The 15,390-nt window shown below is 47.9% G+C and overlaps 2 protein-coding genes across 2 annotated transcripts; one reads left to right on the plus strand and one right to left on the minus strand.

The window, feature by feature from the left end:
• Nucleotides 1-229: 229 nt before the first annotated feature.
• Nucleotides 230-1,708, minus strand: LOC127000951 (uncharacterized). Its single transcript, XM_050865127.1, has one exon. It carries the CDS (start codon nucleotides 1,706-1,708, stop codon nucleotides 230-232), a length of 1,479 nt encoding a protein of 492 aa, XP_050721084.1.
• Nucleotides 1,709-10,135: 8,427 nt separating this feature from the next.
• On the plus strand, nucleotides 10,136-13,031 carry LOC127000952 (N66 matrix protein-like). Its single transcript, XM_050865128.1, has 5 exons — nucleotides 10,136-10,602; nucleotides 10,896-11,014; nucleotides 11,236-11,509; nucleotides 11,546-11,746; nucleotides 13,024-13,031. The coding sequence occupies exons 1-5, from the start codon at nucleotides 10,500-10,502 to the stop codon at nucleotides 13,029-13,031; spliced, it is 705 nt and encodes a 234-aa protein (XP_050721085.1). The 5' UTR covers nucleotides 10,136-10,499.
• Nucleotides 13,032-15,390: the final 2,359 nt, after the last annotated feature.

Genomic DNA, 15,390 nt, shown 5'->3' on the forward strand with positions numbered 1-15,390 from the left:
CCTAGACTTCTCAGCTGATACCTTGAACCCCAGTTCCCTGCACTTTTCGTCTGTCCTTTTCGCTGACAAGATCGAGGGCCTGCTGGGCCCTGGCGACCTTGTTGCCGGGACCGGTGACGACCAATACAAGGTCGTCGGCGTAGCTGAGAAGAGCGGTGCCCTCCCGGAACGGCAGGCTGACCAGCTGGTCCATCAGCATGTTGAAGAGGGAGGGACTGAGGATTCCGCCCTATGGTGTGTCGTTTTCCAGCTCCCGATAGGCGGAGCGCAGCCCCTGGAACCTGACTCTGGCGCGCCTGTGCTGGAGGTAGTCCTCAATCCAGGAGATGAGCCGTCCCTGGATGCCCTTGCGCACGAGCGCAACCAAGATAGCGTGAGCGCTGGCAAGCTCGAACGCCTTCTCCAGGTCCAGGAAGACAGCAACGGCAGGACGGTTGTCGACGAGGCTCAGGAGGGCCATGATGCTGTCAGAAGTGCCCACTCCTCTGGTGAAGCCAAATACGTGCGGGTGCACGGGCCCCAGGCGCCACTGCAGTCGAGTGAGTATCATCCTCTCAGCAGTCTTGTCCGTGCAGCTCATCAGAGAGATAGGACGAGGCTTGGTGGGCTCCCTGGGCTTGGGTATGGGCTGGATGTCCGCCTTCTTCCACGCGACGGGAAGGCGGCCTTCCCGCCAGGAGTGGTTGATGAGGGCCAGTACTGCCTCATCTCCGGCAGGCCCGACCTGAGCCAGCAAGGAGTACGTGATGCCGTCGGCGCCAGCCGCAGTGTCTCGTCCCTTCCTGGCCTGCACCAGCTCGTGGCGAGTGAAGGGTTGGTCGCTGACGTCCTGTCTGCCCCGCGCCGCCGTGACGGCAGCCACGCGCCCCGGCCTGAGGTCGGCCTGAAGCCGACGCACTTGCGCTGGAAGCTGCACGCTGGAGCCCCGCGAGACGAACATGTCCACCAGCCTCTCAGCTTCCTGCTGTGGCTGGGGGTGTGCGGGAGGTCTACTCGGTCTCTTTCCGGAGGCAGTGTTGATCTTGGCCCAAAGGTCGCCCAGGCTGGTGTGCTGATTGAAGCTGGCGCACCACTTGAGCCATTTCGCCTCTTTAACGCGCCATGTAACGCAGCGGGCGTGCTGCACCACCTCCCGTAGCAGCTCAAGGTTGGTGAGGGTCGGCCGCCTCCGGTAGAGTTTTCGGTGGATGTTGACAAGGTGGTGCTGCTCCCGGACCTTTTCGTTGAAGAACCACCAATCCCTTCGGTAGCGGTAACCGGGGGCCTTCCTAGGGATTGCTGCCTCCGCTGCCCTCTCGACGGCCGCCGTGAAGTCTCGTTCACGATGGTCCAAGTCATCCGCCGGCTCATACGTGCCCCACCAGTGGCTGAGGGCGTCCCGGAACTTGACCCAGTCCGCTTTTTTAACGTCCCACCGGGGATGGGGAAGAGGCAGTGGCGGCAGGCGCACTCTCAGGGTGGTGGAGAGAGCGTAGTGGTCGCTGGTCAGCGTGGGGTGAACCCGCCATGATGAGCCTGTTGCCAGGGCACGAGAGACCAGCGTCAGGTCTAACCTGCCCCCGCGGACGTGGGTGTCCTCTCCGTTGTTGAGGAGCACTACTTCAGGAAGGTCCTCCAGCACGGCTGCCAGGTGTCGACCCGCGGGGTTCGGGCGGGAGACGGACTGCAGTATCGGGTGGTGGGCGTTGAAGTCACCGGCCACAAGCATGTTGACGTGGGTAGCAAGTGACAGCACCTCACCAGCCTCGACAATTTATCTCCTCGCGTGTTGAGAGAATGTAGTCAACAGCTAGAATTACCCATAACATTAATATTCAACAAGTCATTAGCACAGGCCAGTGTGCCTCTCGAGTGGAAAAAGGCCAATATTACCCCGATCTTTAAAAAAGGAGATAAAAAACAAGCCAGTAATTATCGTCCTATCAGCCTTATGTCTGTCCTAATTAAACTATTCGAAAAAATGATCAGGGATAAAATGATCCCTTTCCTTGCAACAAATGATTTGATAACTGATAGTCAGCACGGATTTCGTAGTAATCGGTCTTGCCTTACCAACCTATTAACTTTTTTCAGCGATGTTTATTCATGTTGGGACGCCCGAAGCCCATATGACGTAATTTACCTAGATTTTCAGAAAGCGTTTGATAAAGTTCCTCACGTTAAACTTATTTCTAAACTGCGTTCCCACGGTATTAACGACCATCTATGTGCGTGAATTCATGACTGGCTCACCGACAGAGAACAGCGTGTAGTTCTTAATGGTGAAGCATCGGATTGGCAACCCGTCACCAGTGGAGTGCCCCAAGGTTCGGTCCTGGGGCCAACACTATTCATAATTTACATGAACGACTTAGAAACTGATATTCTGTCAAAAGTAGCCAAATTCGCCGACGACACCAAATTAGGAGGTACGGTAATGAATAGTGAAAGTTGCGAAAAGATTCAATCAGACTTAATAAGACTTGCCGACTGGAGCGAAAAATGGCAAATGAGTTTTAACGTAGATAAATGTAAAGTAATGCACATAGGTGAAAAAAATCCTAACTTTAAATATCAGATTCAAGGACATGAGCTCAGCGAAGTAAAACAAGAAAAGGATCTTGGTGTCATTATCAGTAACACTCTTAAAATGAGTGATCAATGTTCTGCAGCGAGTAAAAAAGCCAATATGATGTTGGGATTAATCTCAAGAAACTTTGATTATAAATCACCCGAACTTTTGAAGAGATTATATTTAGCATTTGTAAGACCACACCTAGAATACGCCGTTCAGTTCTGGTCACCGAACTATATCAAAGATCAAGTTTTGCTAGAAAGGATACAGCGACGAGCAACCAAACAAATTCCAGCGCTCCGAAACTTGCCATATGACGAGCGTTTAAAGCGTTTAGATATGTTTTCCCTAAAAAAGCGAAGGATAAGAGGGGACTTAATTGAAGTGTTCAAAATCCTTAATGGATTCGACAATATTAACCCAAATAGTCTATTTCAGAGAGACACCAACACAATAACACGCAGCAACGGTATGAAGTTAAAGGGAAACCGATGTAACACATTGGCGCCCAGAAGTTATTTCAATAATAGAGTCGTCGATCACTGGAATAGACTCCCACCGTCAGTTGTTAGCGCACAGAGTATCAATAGCTTCAAGTCTTCATTGGATAAGTACTTCAGGGATATAAGATTATACTGACCCTTCTTCGTATGTTTTCAGACAGATTGCAGCAAGACGTCAACCTAAATTCATATTATTCTCCCCCACAACCTAGATTGCAAGTAGTGTAAGTTAACAATAGAGTAAAGCAACAGTTAATGTCCGCATGACAGGTGGAGTGAGGTGTGGGTGCAGTAAGGTGACAGGTTACTGGTGCCGTGCCTAGTACCGCCGGTAAAACGAGGATCAAGCCTCCACCTGTGCCCCTGAAACTACACCTCACCCATCGTGAGTATTAGGGGGGATCCTGAGGCTGCCCTGTGTAGGCCACTCGTCCTCTTCCATTCTCCTTGTGTTTCTGTGTTCTTATGTTCTTATGTAATGAAGTAATTTTCCCCCACAGCTTAGGTTACCAGTAGTGTAAGTTAAGGGTAGTAATTTCCTCTTATTTCTCTCTTTACTGTAAAATTTCCATGTCCCTTTCTTCCTTAAAGGTACAGGGTGTTCTCTTATAACTATTTCCTGCCGGCACGTTGCCGGAGGGAAAGGTGGGTGGGGAGGAGCCTTCATCTTTTCTGTCCTGTCCTACCACACGTAGATTACTAATAGTAGTGGTAGTAAACAGACACCCTCGCCATAGACCGATAGGTCTTCTGGTGTCTGTTCTTCCTATGTATTCCTATGTATTCCAGTTGCTTCCCCGGGCCGCTGTAGATGTTGTAGATGGCCACCTCGAGTCGTGGAAGCTGCAGTTGCACAGCAACAACGTCTACGCCCTCACCGCAACTCACTGGGTCCGTGATCCTATGGTGCGGAATGCTGCTGCGCACGATCACCATGCAGCCGCGTCTTCCTCCCGCCCCGCACTGGAGAGAGTGTACAGCGTAGCCCGCCAGCCTCCACTCAAAGTGTGCTGGCACCAGTGTTTCTTGCAGGAGCACCAAGTCAAGGTCCTCCTCCACAATGGCCTGGAGAATCTCAGACCTTTTGTTGCGCAGCCCATGCACGTTCCACTGGAGCACCAGGAGGCTGTCGAGCTGTGTGTAGTTCCTGTGGTTACGCTCTTCCATCGTCAGCGGAGTCGTGGTTGCTGCTTACGGAGCTGGCGGGTGAGATGGTGAGTTCTGCGTCGGCTCTGAAGGCGTCCATCATCTCCTGCCTGATGACGTCCTCGAGCTCCCCCGTGCCGGCGGGGAGGCCGGTCATCTCACCCAGGATTCGCCTCATAACCCGCGCCATAGCGCAGGCCATCCTCTCTAGGACTTCTCCGGAAACGCCAGGCACCATCCACCGCGACGATTGGTCAGGAGACGGGAACGGGGTTGGGGCAGGTCTCTGCTCTGCGGGCGTGGCCATGGCCATGACATTCGTGGCCGGGGCGAGGGCAAGAGCTCCGTTCACTTCAGGCTGCGACGAGTGGGCGGAAGACGAGTATGGGGCCGGCGCCGGCCCTGCGGGCGCGGACAGGGCGGCAGGAGCCTGTGCTACCGGCTGTCTCTCTCTCTCTCTCTCTCTCTCTCTCTCTCTCTCTCTCTCTCTCTCTCTCTCTCTCTCTCTTTTTTTTTTTTTTTATATTTAAACGTGTTCAGTACATTAGTACATGGCAGTATTATTTGTCTCTCTCTCTCTCTCTCTCTCTCTCTCTCTCTCTCTCTCTCTCTCTCTCTCTCTCTCTCTCTCTCTCTCTCTCTCTCTCTCTCTCTCTCTCTCTCTCTCTCTCTCTCTCTCTCTCTCTCTCTCTCTCTCTCTCTCTCTCTCTCTCTCTCTCTCTCTCTCTCTCTCTCTCTCTCTCTCTCTCTCTCTCTCTCTCTCTCTCTCTCTCTCTCTCTCTCTCTCTCTCTCTCTCTCTCTCTCTCTCTCTCTCTCTCTCTCTCTCTCTCTCTCTCTCTCTCTCTCTCTCTCTCTCTTCGTTTCACGAATGTAGACAGATCAAAATTGTTTATGACTGATGACACTTTGCGAACGAGGAACAATGGCATAAAATTCAAATGTAGACAAGTAAATTCAGACTGTACCAAATTTTTTCTTAACCAATTGGTGAAGAAAAAATTTGGTGCAGTCTGAATTTACTTGTCTACAACGTAAACGTTGTAGTGCGGGAATGGGATAAGCTCCCACCTTCGATCAGTGGTCCAGTGATTGACTCCTTCAAAAACAAGCTCGACCGTCACTTTCTGGAACTTAATATTAACTAGAGTTGAAATGCAATGTTTTGGAGCCATCTAATTAATTTAGAATCAATTATAGGTTTAAGGACAGACCACCTAGTCTGGACCATGGGGTCTGTGTGGTCGGATTTTCTATGTAAATCTATGTAAATCTCTCTCTCTCTCTCTCTCTCTCTCTCTCTCTCTCTCTCTCTCTCTCTCTCTCTCTCTCTCTCTCTCTCTCTCTCTCTCTCTCTCTCTCTCTCTCTCTCTCTCCACTGAATGAAGTGAATGTTTAATTTTTCCATAGAAATTAGCATATATGAAGTTACTATGGATGGACTCATATAGTCTAATAACGCTAACAGTATATATATATATATATATATATATATATATATATATATATATATATATATATATATATATATATATATATATATATATATATATATATATATATATATATTTTTTTATATATATATATTAGCAAAACTTTAAAAAAGAATCGGACATGTATTATCTAATAGATAAGTTGATAAAATAATGGTGCCGAACGGGAGGATATGGCAACATTAGGCAGGACAAAATGGCGGGAAGACGGACATGCAGCGACTCGCACAGCCAGGCCCAACACCACACAGCCAAGCATGGCGGGTGAGCGTGTCCCTATAAGCGCCGGCACTGGGAACCCAAACTGTACTGATGGTCCCGTTAGTCTTCCGACACTTTGAGCGAGGCCCAGTACCGATTTGTAATGATTCCACTCGGCACCTGGTCCCGGGACCGGGTTCCGAGTGGAATCATTACAAATCGGTACTGCTCAGTGCCGAGTGCTCTTATGACACCATCGGTACTGGGCCTCGCTCAAAGTGTCGGAAGACTAACGGAACCATCAGGGCCTAAATCCAAGAAGCGTAAGCGATCTCGCTAACTGAGATACTGATGTAAACATTCGTTAATGGCATCAAGAAGCTAAACTATGACGTCACAGGGTGGTTAACTTAACGAGAGCCCCAGACCCTTCGTAAACGTAGCGAAGTTCATCATGATAAACTTATTTATGATTCTTTAGCATTAGATATAGGTTTTAGAGTACACAGAGCAAATTTAATTATAAAAGGATGATCTGTACACACTGCACACGACTAAAATATCAACATAAACGCTGCCTCGCTGCTGCTTACCTCCACCCCGGCCCGTGCCCCGGCCCCCACCCCGGTATAGAAAGTGTCACTCACAAGAAAATCTGGCATATCTAAGCACCATTGCCAGATTGTCGTACTCAGAGCATCGTATTTACCGGTTTCTGACCCTTAACTATTGCCCAGGGGCGGAATCCACAAAGGCTTAGTGCGTAGTTTTGAAAACATCGAGATTCACAAAGCTCGCGCGGTAATAACTACCAACTAATCGATGACGTCACGGGTTAGCGCGCGGATTTACAAACGTTTACCGCGCTCTGTGTGACGCTAAATTTGTTGTTAAATAACTACTGCCTTGGGAGTGTAGTAAACGCTAACAATATTATCATATTTACGTATAAATGCTTATTAATCGCGTTTTTCAACTTGAAATATAACTTTGCGAGTAGAGGAAGCCCATTTCTTTATAAAATGATGCGATATACACCCTTTGAGAGGTATATGATAAGTGTGGGCGGTATGGCAACACCCGGCCGGGGGATTGCCAGACCTCCCTCCTCCTTCATCTTCCTACCACCTCATCCATTCATCCATCCATCTCTAGATTTGTCCCTCCGTGGAGGGACCATGGACCTTTGTCGGGTGACAGCTAACCCATGAGTTGGGCTGCAGGTATGGCAAGACAGTCTTAATTTTCCCTCGTTCCTTCCTTCCGTCCTTCTTTCTGTCTGCCTCGATATCTGTCCCATATTTTTATTTGCTTTCTTCCTGCCTCAATCTCCTCCATATCTTCTTTTTCTTCATCTTAAGCATGTTCGTAGGTAACAAGACATCGAACAGCAGAGTTACCTTGACGTAAATGTGCAGCAAACAACGAAATAATTAAATTCATAGATAACGATTTAGTACAGTTTGCCTTAGAAGGAAGAAAAAATGGGAAAAGAGAATGGGTTTCTTGAACCAGCAGCTGGAGGGGGCTCCCTAGGATTGGCTGACGGTTCTGTAAGCGTGCTTGCGATTCGCTGCAAGGCCAATAACGTCATCAACCAATCAGCGGCCTCGCTGACTTCTACCATCTAAGGTTTGCTTCGTGAATCTGACGCTAACGTCGGTGGCTTAATCAATAGTGTGTAGTTATGTTAGTTCGTAGTTATTGAGTATGTTTGTGAATTCGGGCCCAGAAGCACTAATAATCAATCATTATGACTATAACAATATATGAATCCAGTTATCGGGGCCCAGGATAGAGTTTTCGTGTCGGAAATCGGGAACCATAAGAGGCTGAGGACGACTTGCTGCCAGCTATAGGCTGCTGCTTCTCCCGTTATACCCCGTAGTCATGTTCCCCGATGATGACTGCCTCTCTTCTCCACCTCCTCAACCATTGTCAGCAGCTCAGACTCACTGAACCTCGGCCGCCGCATTTTCCTCAGTGGTTCAACCTTTTTCTGGGTAAAAGTACTTTCCTGCCGTGTGTAAGGTGAGGGTTATCGTACTCAGAGCATAGTATTTACCAGTTTCTAACGCCTAAGTTGCCTAACTATTGCCAAGAAACATCAGGATCTAACTCTTTTAACGATAACTATAAATGAGTTTCGTTATTGCAGCCCAGAAGACCGTTTTGGGGTAGGAAGTTGGAAATATAAGCGGCTGAGTACGACAATCTGGCAACGTTGGCCGCCACAGCTGAGGAATGCAGCCGTATGATTGGCTGAAAATTTTTCAAAGACTTGCTGTGATTGGCTGTCGAGTCTGATGACATCATCGTGGCGCTTACCCAATCAGTTGGCTTTCTGCAGTAGCGAAGCCCGAGCGATATCGTTAAGTCTCCTCTTTGGATCTGAATTTAGCGATGTCGTCCGGGCAAACGTTCGGTAACGATACCGATGTCGGTAAGCAGCCTTCTCTTTGGATCCGGGCCCAGTACGGTTTGGGTTCCCAGTGCCGGCGCTTATAGGGACACGCTCGCCCGCCATGCTTGGCTGTGTGGTGTTGGGCTGGCTGTGCGAGTCGCTGCATGTCCGTCTTCCCGCCATTTTGTCCTGCCTGATGTTTCCATCCTCCCGTTCGGCTCCATTATTTTATTAACTTATCTATTAGATAATTTTTCATGTCCGATTTTTTTTATAGTTTTGCTAATAAATAAAAAAAAAAATATATATATATATATATATATATATATATATATATATATATATATATATATATATATAGATATATATATATATATATATATATATACTGTTAACGTTATTAGACTATGAGTCCATCAATGGTAACTATATAAATGCTAATTTCTATCGAAAAATAAATATTCACTTCATTCAGTGGAGAGAGAGAGAGAGAGAGAGAGAGAGAGAGAGAGAGAGAGAGAGAGAGAGAGAGAGAGAGAGAGATCCACTCAGGCACTCAGTCTCAGCCTCCCGCGTGTACGGAAGAAATGAGGGACACCATGAGCGACTGGCTAGTATTGGTACCGGTACTGGTACCGGTACCTGCCCACCCCTAGGCCAGTTAGTGCAATGTTGCCAGATTCCCAGAAAAATCTGGATTTTTCCAGAGTTTTGGGTTTCATCCAGATTTCCAGACCCTTTCATGAAATTCCCAGATTTTCTTTGAATTCAGCAAAAATTTTATCCGCATTTCCAGAATTGAGAGAGAGAGAGAGAGAGAGAGAGAGAGAGAGAGAGAGAGAGAGAGAGAGAGAGAGAGAGAGATATGCTACATGTTTTTGTCCGGAGAGCAGGGTTGCCATTTGGTATTTTTCAATACCAAATTAGGGTAAATTTGGTATTGAAAAATTCGTTTGGTATTGAAGCACCGTTTTAGACTTAAATTTGGAAGTGAAACGAAATAAATTTGGTATTGAACTAAAAACAAGAATAAAAAATAGTGTGTGCGATAGACACACACACGGCCCGGTAGCTCAGTGGATAGAGCGTCTGCCTCACAACCAGAAGGACCGGGCTTCGATTCCCCGGCCGGGTGAAGATAAGTTGGGTTTATCTTCTTTCGCGTGTAGCCCCTGTTCACTAAAGCAGTGAGTAGGTACGCGACGTCAGGCAAGGAGTTGTGACCTCGTTGTCGCGGTGTGTTGAGTGTGAGTGGTCGTACCCAAAGATCGGTACAATGAGCTCTGTGCTTCTCCGAAGGGGAACGGCTGGCTGTCTCGAGAGAGACCCGCAGCAGACCAAGAGGTGAATTACACACACAAAAAAAAAAAAATGTCCACAGACACTACAACCTACTCAGTAACAAATTAGTGATTTAATGTTTATAGTATTTTCAAGTCTTAGTCGGAACATTGGGGCTGAATTTTTACCTGAGCTGCATCATTCTATTTTCAACGTCACCCTGCAGACCAGGGACACCAGGACTAGTATTAAAAGACAACGAGTAAATAGTTATTAGTTACGGCCGCGCCCCCCAGGTAGCGATCCCCAACAACTTTTTTTTTTCCTTCCAGGCCGTCCCTGCCCTATTCCTCCCCCTCTCATACCCTCTGGTTTCCACGATTCTTGTATACAAAACTTTCCTAAGTGCCACACAATAGGATTCATCATTTCCTCGGACACTTTCCGTTCAACTTAAGAATATCCAGATTTTTCGTGGAATTTCCAGATTTTTTAAGCCCAGATTCCCAGACAAATAGTAAAGACCATCTGGCAACACTGCCAGTGTCTCGCCTCCCTCCCAGTGGTGAGTAGCCCACAGCCTCTCTCTTGCTCCCTTCGCCTCAGCACCCAGCCAGTCAGTGTCTCGCCTCCCTCCCGGCGCTGAGCAGCCCACAGCCTCTCTCTTGCTCCCTTCGCCTCAGCACCCAGCCAGTCAGTGTCTCGCCTCCCTCCCGGCGCTGAGCAGCCCACAGCCTCTCTCTTGCTCCCTTCGCCTCAGCACCCAGCCAGTCAGTGTCTCGCCTCCCTCCCGGCGCTGAGCAGCCCACAGCCTCTCTCTTGCTCCCGTCGCCTCAGCACCCAGCCAGCCAGCGCCTTCCCTCCCTCCCGGCGCTGAACAGCCCACAGCCCACGCTCCGTGTTCCTCCCCGCCTCCAGGATGGGTCGCTGGCCTCGTGGTGGTCTGCGGTGTGTGGCAGCGGTGGTGGTGGTGGTGGTGTTCATGCAAGTCCTGCCCGCCACGTCTGCTCCTGCCCCTGCCGGTGAGTGAAACACAGACCGACGGACGACAGGCTGACAGTGACAGGCGCAGGAACTAGCAAGAACCCGCGTACTGCCATGGTGGAGAGAGAAACAGGCTGACTGACAGAAAGACAGACTTTTATATTATTATTATTATTATTATTATTATTATTATTATTATTATTATTATTATTATTATTATTATTATTATTATTATTATTATTATTTGTGGTGGTTGTTGTTGTGGGGGGGGGTGGGGGTGGTGGTGGTGGTGGTGTTGAACAAATTTTGTTGTGATCGTGATGTTTTCAAGAGACCCAAGACGGTTTGGACCACGGTAACTCCGGCGTACACGGCGGCGGCGGCGGATTCGACGCCGGCAGCGGGTTCGTCGGAGTCTTTAATGGCCAGGAGGCCAAAAAACCAAGCTCTGTGAGTGTTTCTTATGTGTGTGTGTGTGTGTGTGTGTGTGTGTGTGTGTGTGTAATAGAGAGAGAGAGAGAATTGTTTTTGTTATGCAAACAATTATTACATCTTTAATTTAATTCTCTCTCTCTCTCTCTCTCTCTCTCTCTCTCTCTCTCTCTCTCTCTCTCTCTCTCTCTCTCTCTCTCTCTCTCTCTCTCTCTCTCTCTCTCCCCGTAATCTAACAGGGAGCCCTCTTCAGCAAAGGAGTCGGGGCAGATGTTGTGGCATTCCGATTCCCTCATCACTACGGCTTCCATGGCTTCGACGGCTTCAACGGTTACAACGGCTATTTCGGCTACGGCAATGATAGGAACCATAACAACGGCGGCTTCGGTAACAACGGTGGCTTCGGTAACAACGGCGGCTTCGGTAACAACGGCGGCTTCGATAACAACGGCGGCTTCGGTAACAACGGCGGCTTCGGTAACAACGGTGGCTTCGGTAACAACGGCGGCTTCGGTAACAACCGCGGCTTCGGTAACAACCGCGGCTAAGGTAACAACGGTGGCTTCGGTAACAACGGTGGCTTCGGTAACAACCACGGCTTCGGTAACAACGACGGCTTCGGTAACAACGGTGGCTTCGGTAACAACGACGGCTTCGGTAACAACGGTGGCTTCGGTAACAACGACGGCTTCGGTAACAACGACGGCTTCGGTAACAACGGCGGCCACCGAGACTTCCGCAACTCCGGCTGTCAGTTTGCATGTCAATGGCTGTGATTGCTACATCGGCTACGGTAGCTACGATAACAACGACGTCCACGTGACATTGGTGGCCTCGGTAACTTCGATCGGCTGTCGGTGGAGACGTTGCTGGCTCAGGTCAAGATCTAAAGGAAGAGATTATTTAGATCTTGGCTCAGGCCAGTCCGTCCATGGCAACAAATGATATGGCTTAATTTTATGTTTGTTTTTTGTGTTTCTTTGTATGTCTTGTAATACGTTAATGTTTTTCAATGCAATAAAGAACGTACACCTACTCCTGCCTCTTTGTCTTTGAGTTCTGGGGGCATTTGAAGGCCAGAGCAGAAACAGGAAAAAGATCAGACCAGGCCGGAGCGGTGCCTTATGCCCCCCTCCTGAAGGCGTTCATGTAGGGAGGAGGAAACACAGGCGAAGGAAGGCTGCTCCATAGGCGGCCAGTGAAGGGGATGAGAGACTGGAGATACTGGCTAAAGCCCCGTTCACACTGTGCCGACTCTGGGCCACGACAACCCAGCGACTTTTCCATTTGACAAGTAGGTTCCCACGCTCCAAGAAGGGGGCCGTGCCCAAAGATCCGTGAATATGTATAATTCCAGTCTCAATACGGGGAGGCTACTGGCTGGGGACCGCGAGTCCAGCACGTGATCACACACTCACACAGCATAGCAGCAACACCATTAGGTACAAAGGAGTGAAATAATATGCATGTCATATGACGGTGTCTGCGTTCGAGAGATGTTATTTTCTACGACCGCGTAAGAAAGCATTGCGTTTAGAAGGTAAGCTCAAGTAGAAAATGCAACGTACAGCTATTTATCTATTTTCGAATCTTGAAAGAAAACTGTGGAGCGATAAACTTAATTATCACAGACTTTTTAGTGCCATCTATATGATTATTTTTTTTATGTTTAAAGATATTGTCCCTCCGCGGAGGGACCGTGGGCCTTTGTCGGGTGACTGCCCATGGGGCGACAGACCGACAGACTCAGACACATGGCAGAGCTGCCTTTTAGCCTATATTTCTCTTCTTTTCTATCGCTGCAGAGTCCGTAAAAAAGACTGATATGTAAGTTATTCTGGACTTGGCTTGATCGATGTATAACAGTGGTTCCCAAACTTGGGGCCATGGCCCCCTGGGGGGCCATATAACAAAATGCAGGGGGCCATATTCTGAGGCTATGTACAGATAACACCAAAGGAGTTTAGCGGGTAGGCAGCTAGTGGAGGGAACTTACAGGTTCAGTTTGTGCAATGTCTTGCTGCCAGGCACGTGAGTAATGCGTCCCTTTTTTGTGTGTGTAATTACCTTATTTTATATGATTCTGTGTTCTTGACATAAAACAAGACATGGAGATGTTTTAGGGTAGTAGATAATTTCAACTCAACATAGTTTTAAGGCTTCCTAAGCTATGGATTCTGTATGATAACCTGGTCTTGATTCTTGAGTATTAGCAAGGATGTTCAAATTACTCAGAGTTATCCACACATTCACAGTTGCAACATTGATCACCGTGTTTTTTTTTTTTGTTTTGTTTTTTGTTTTGTTTTTTCATCTTCGCCTGTGGCGATAGGTTGATAGGTGGTCTTCTGGACAGCATGTGGATAGTTTTAAGCCACTCGGCGGCGGCTGAAAAATCCCAGCTTGGTGGCACCGGGCGGGGATTGAACTCGCATCGTCCTGAACGCGGCGCCGTCATGCTGTCGACTCAGCCACCGCCTCTCCATATAATCAATTTGACCCCACCTGTGAATACTGATGGTTGGCGGGGGGGGGCCATGGACAACGATCATGTATGAAAAGTGGGTAACTACCAGAAAAAGTTTGGGAACCACTGATGTATAAATATGGCTCTAATAAGATTTTGGTGGTAAGAGAGTCGGGCAGGACACGTAGCAATGGGTTTCAGTTGGATAAATTAATTGATTCAACAAGGACATTGGCAAGAATTGGTTCACCGAGAGTGGTGGATGAGTGGAACAGGCCTGGCAATCATGTGGTGAGTAACGTGCCAACACGACAGATACATTCGAGAAGGGGTTAGCTAACTTTATGGAGAGCGGTGTTTAAGGTGGGGTTAGCTATAAAGGAGCTGCCTTCCGTAACCTTAGCGGCCTCTTGCTGACTCCTCGCGTTCTTATGTTTTTCTTCGTCTTCTCCTTTTACTTACTGTTGTTTTTGTTGTTCCTTTTCTATTGCCTCCTCTTCTTCCCTCCTTCCTTCCGTCCATCTTTCTTTCCTTCCCTCCTTCCTTTCTCACTTCAATTTTTCCTTCCCTCCTTATTTTCTTCCTACCTATTTCATTCATTCATTCATTCACTCCTTCCTACCTCTCTGTCTGCCTGTCTAACTGTCTGTCTGTCTGTGTCTATTTATTTACCTTCCTTTTTTGTCTGTATTTGTCTGTCTGTCTTTCTGTCTGTCTGTCGGTCTATGTCTGTCTGTCTCTTAATGTTACTTGAGACGTGGTCGTTGTTGCAGTGTGAGTTTGTTCGTTTGTTTTGCTTTTGTTGTTGTTGTTGTTTACGAGAAACATAATATAGGAATGAGGAGGAGGAGGAGGAAAGAGAGGAAAAGGAAAGACAGAAAGAGGAAAATAAACAAGAAAAGGGAGAGAAAGAAGGAAGTCTAATGAAGAAGAAAAGAAATACAAGGAGGATTAGAAAGAGGAGGAGAAGGAGAAGGAGGAAGAGGTTTGAGGACGAGAAGTGGAGCAAGAAAGATGTAGAAGAGAGAAGAGGAGGAGGAGGAGGAGAAGGAGAAATGCAAGAAATATGAAGAAGAGAGAAGAGGAGGAGGAGGAGGAGGAGGTTTAAGGACGAGAAGTGGAGCAAGAAAGATGTAGAAGAGAGAAGAGGAGGAGGAGGAGGAGGAGGAGGTTTAAGGACGAGAAGTGGAGCAAGAAAGATGTAGAAGAGAGAAGAGGAGGAGGAGGAGGAGAAATGCAAGAAATATGAAGAAGAGAGAAGAGGAGGAGGAGGAGGAGGAGGTTTAAGGACGAGAAGTGGAGCAAGAAAGATGTAGAAGAGAGAAGAGGAGGAGGAGGAGGAGAAGGAGAAATGCAAGAAATATGAAGAAGAGGGAAGAGGAGGAGGAGGAGGAGGAGGAGGTTTAAGGACGAGAAGTGGAGCAAGAAAGATGTAGAAGAGAGAAGAGGAGGAGGAGGAGAAAGCAAGAAAAATGAAGAAGAGAGAAGAGGAGGAGGAGGAGGAAAACGAGAAGCAAAAAGATGAAGTAAAAAGAAGTGGAAAAGGAAGATAAAGAGAAGAAAGAGGACGAGTAAAGGGAGAAAAAAAGGAGGAGGATAAAGAAGAAGAGGAGGAGGAGGAGGAGGAGGAGATAACAGATTAACAGAAAAAAGTTAAGCCTCTCTTTTTGTTGTATTAATAACGTTCTCTCTCTCTCTCTCTCTCTCTCTCTCTCTCTCTCTCTCTCTCTCTCTCTCTCTCTCTCTCTCTCTCTCTCTCAGGTGAGTCAGGAATCTTCTTACATCCTCCTCCTACTCCTCCTCCCTTCCCTTTCCTTCTCTTTCTCTTCCTGCTCCCTCTTCTTCACCTCCTCCTCCTCCTCCTCCTCCTCCTACTCCTCCTCCCTTCCCTTTCCTTCTCTTTCTCTTCCTGCTCCCTCTTCTTCAC

Source organism: Eriocheir sinensis, chromosome 19 (genome assembly GCF_024679095.1).
Source record: "Eriocheir sinensis breed Jianghai 21 chromosome 19, ASM2467909v1, whole genome shotgun sequence".
In the NCBI taxonomy this organism is placed as follows: Eukaryota; Metazoa; Arthropoda; class Malacostraca; order Decapoda; family Varunidae; genus Eriocheir; species Eriocheir sinensis.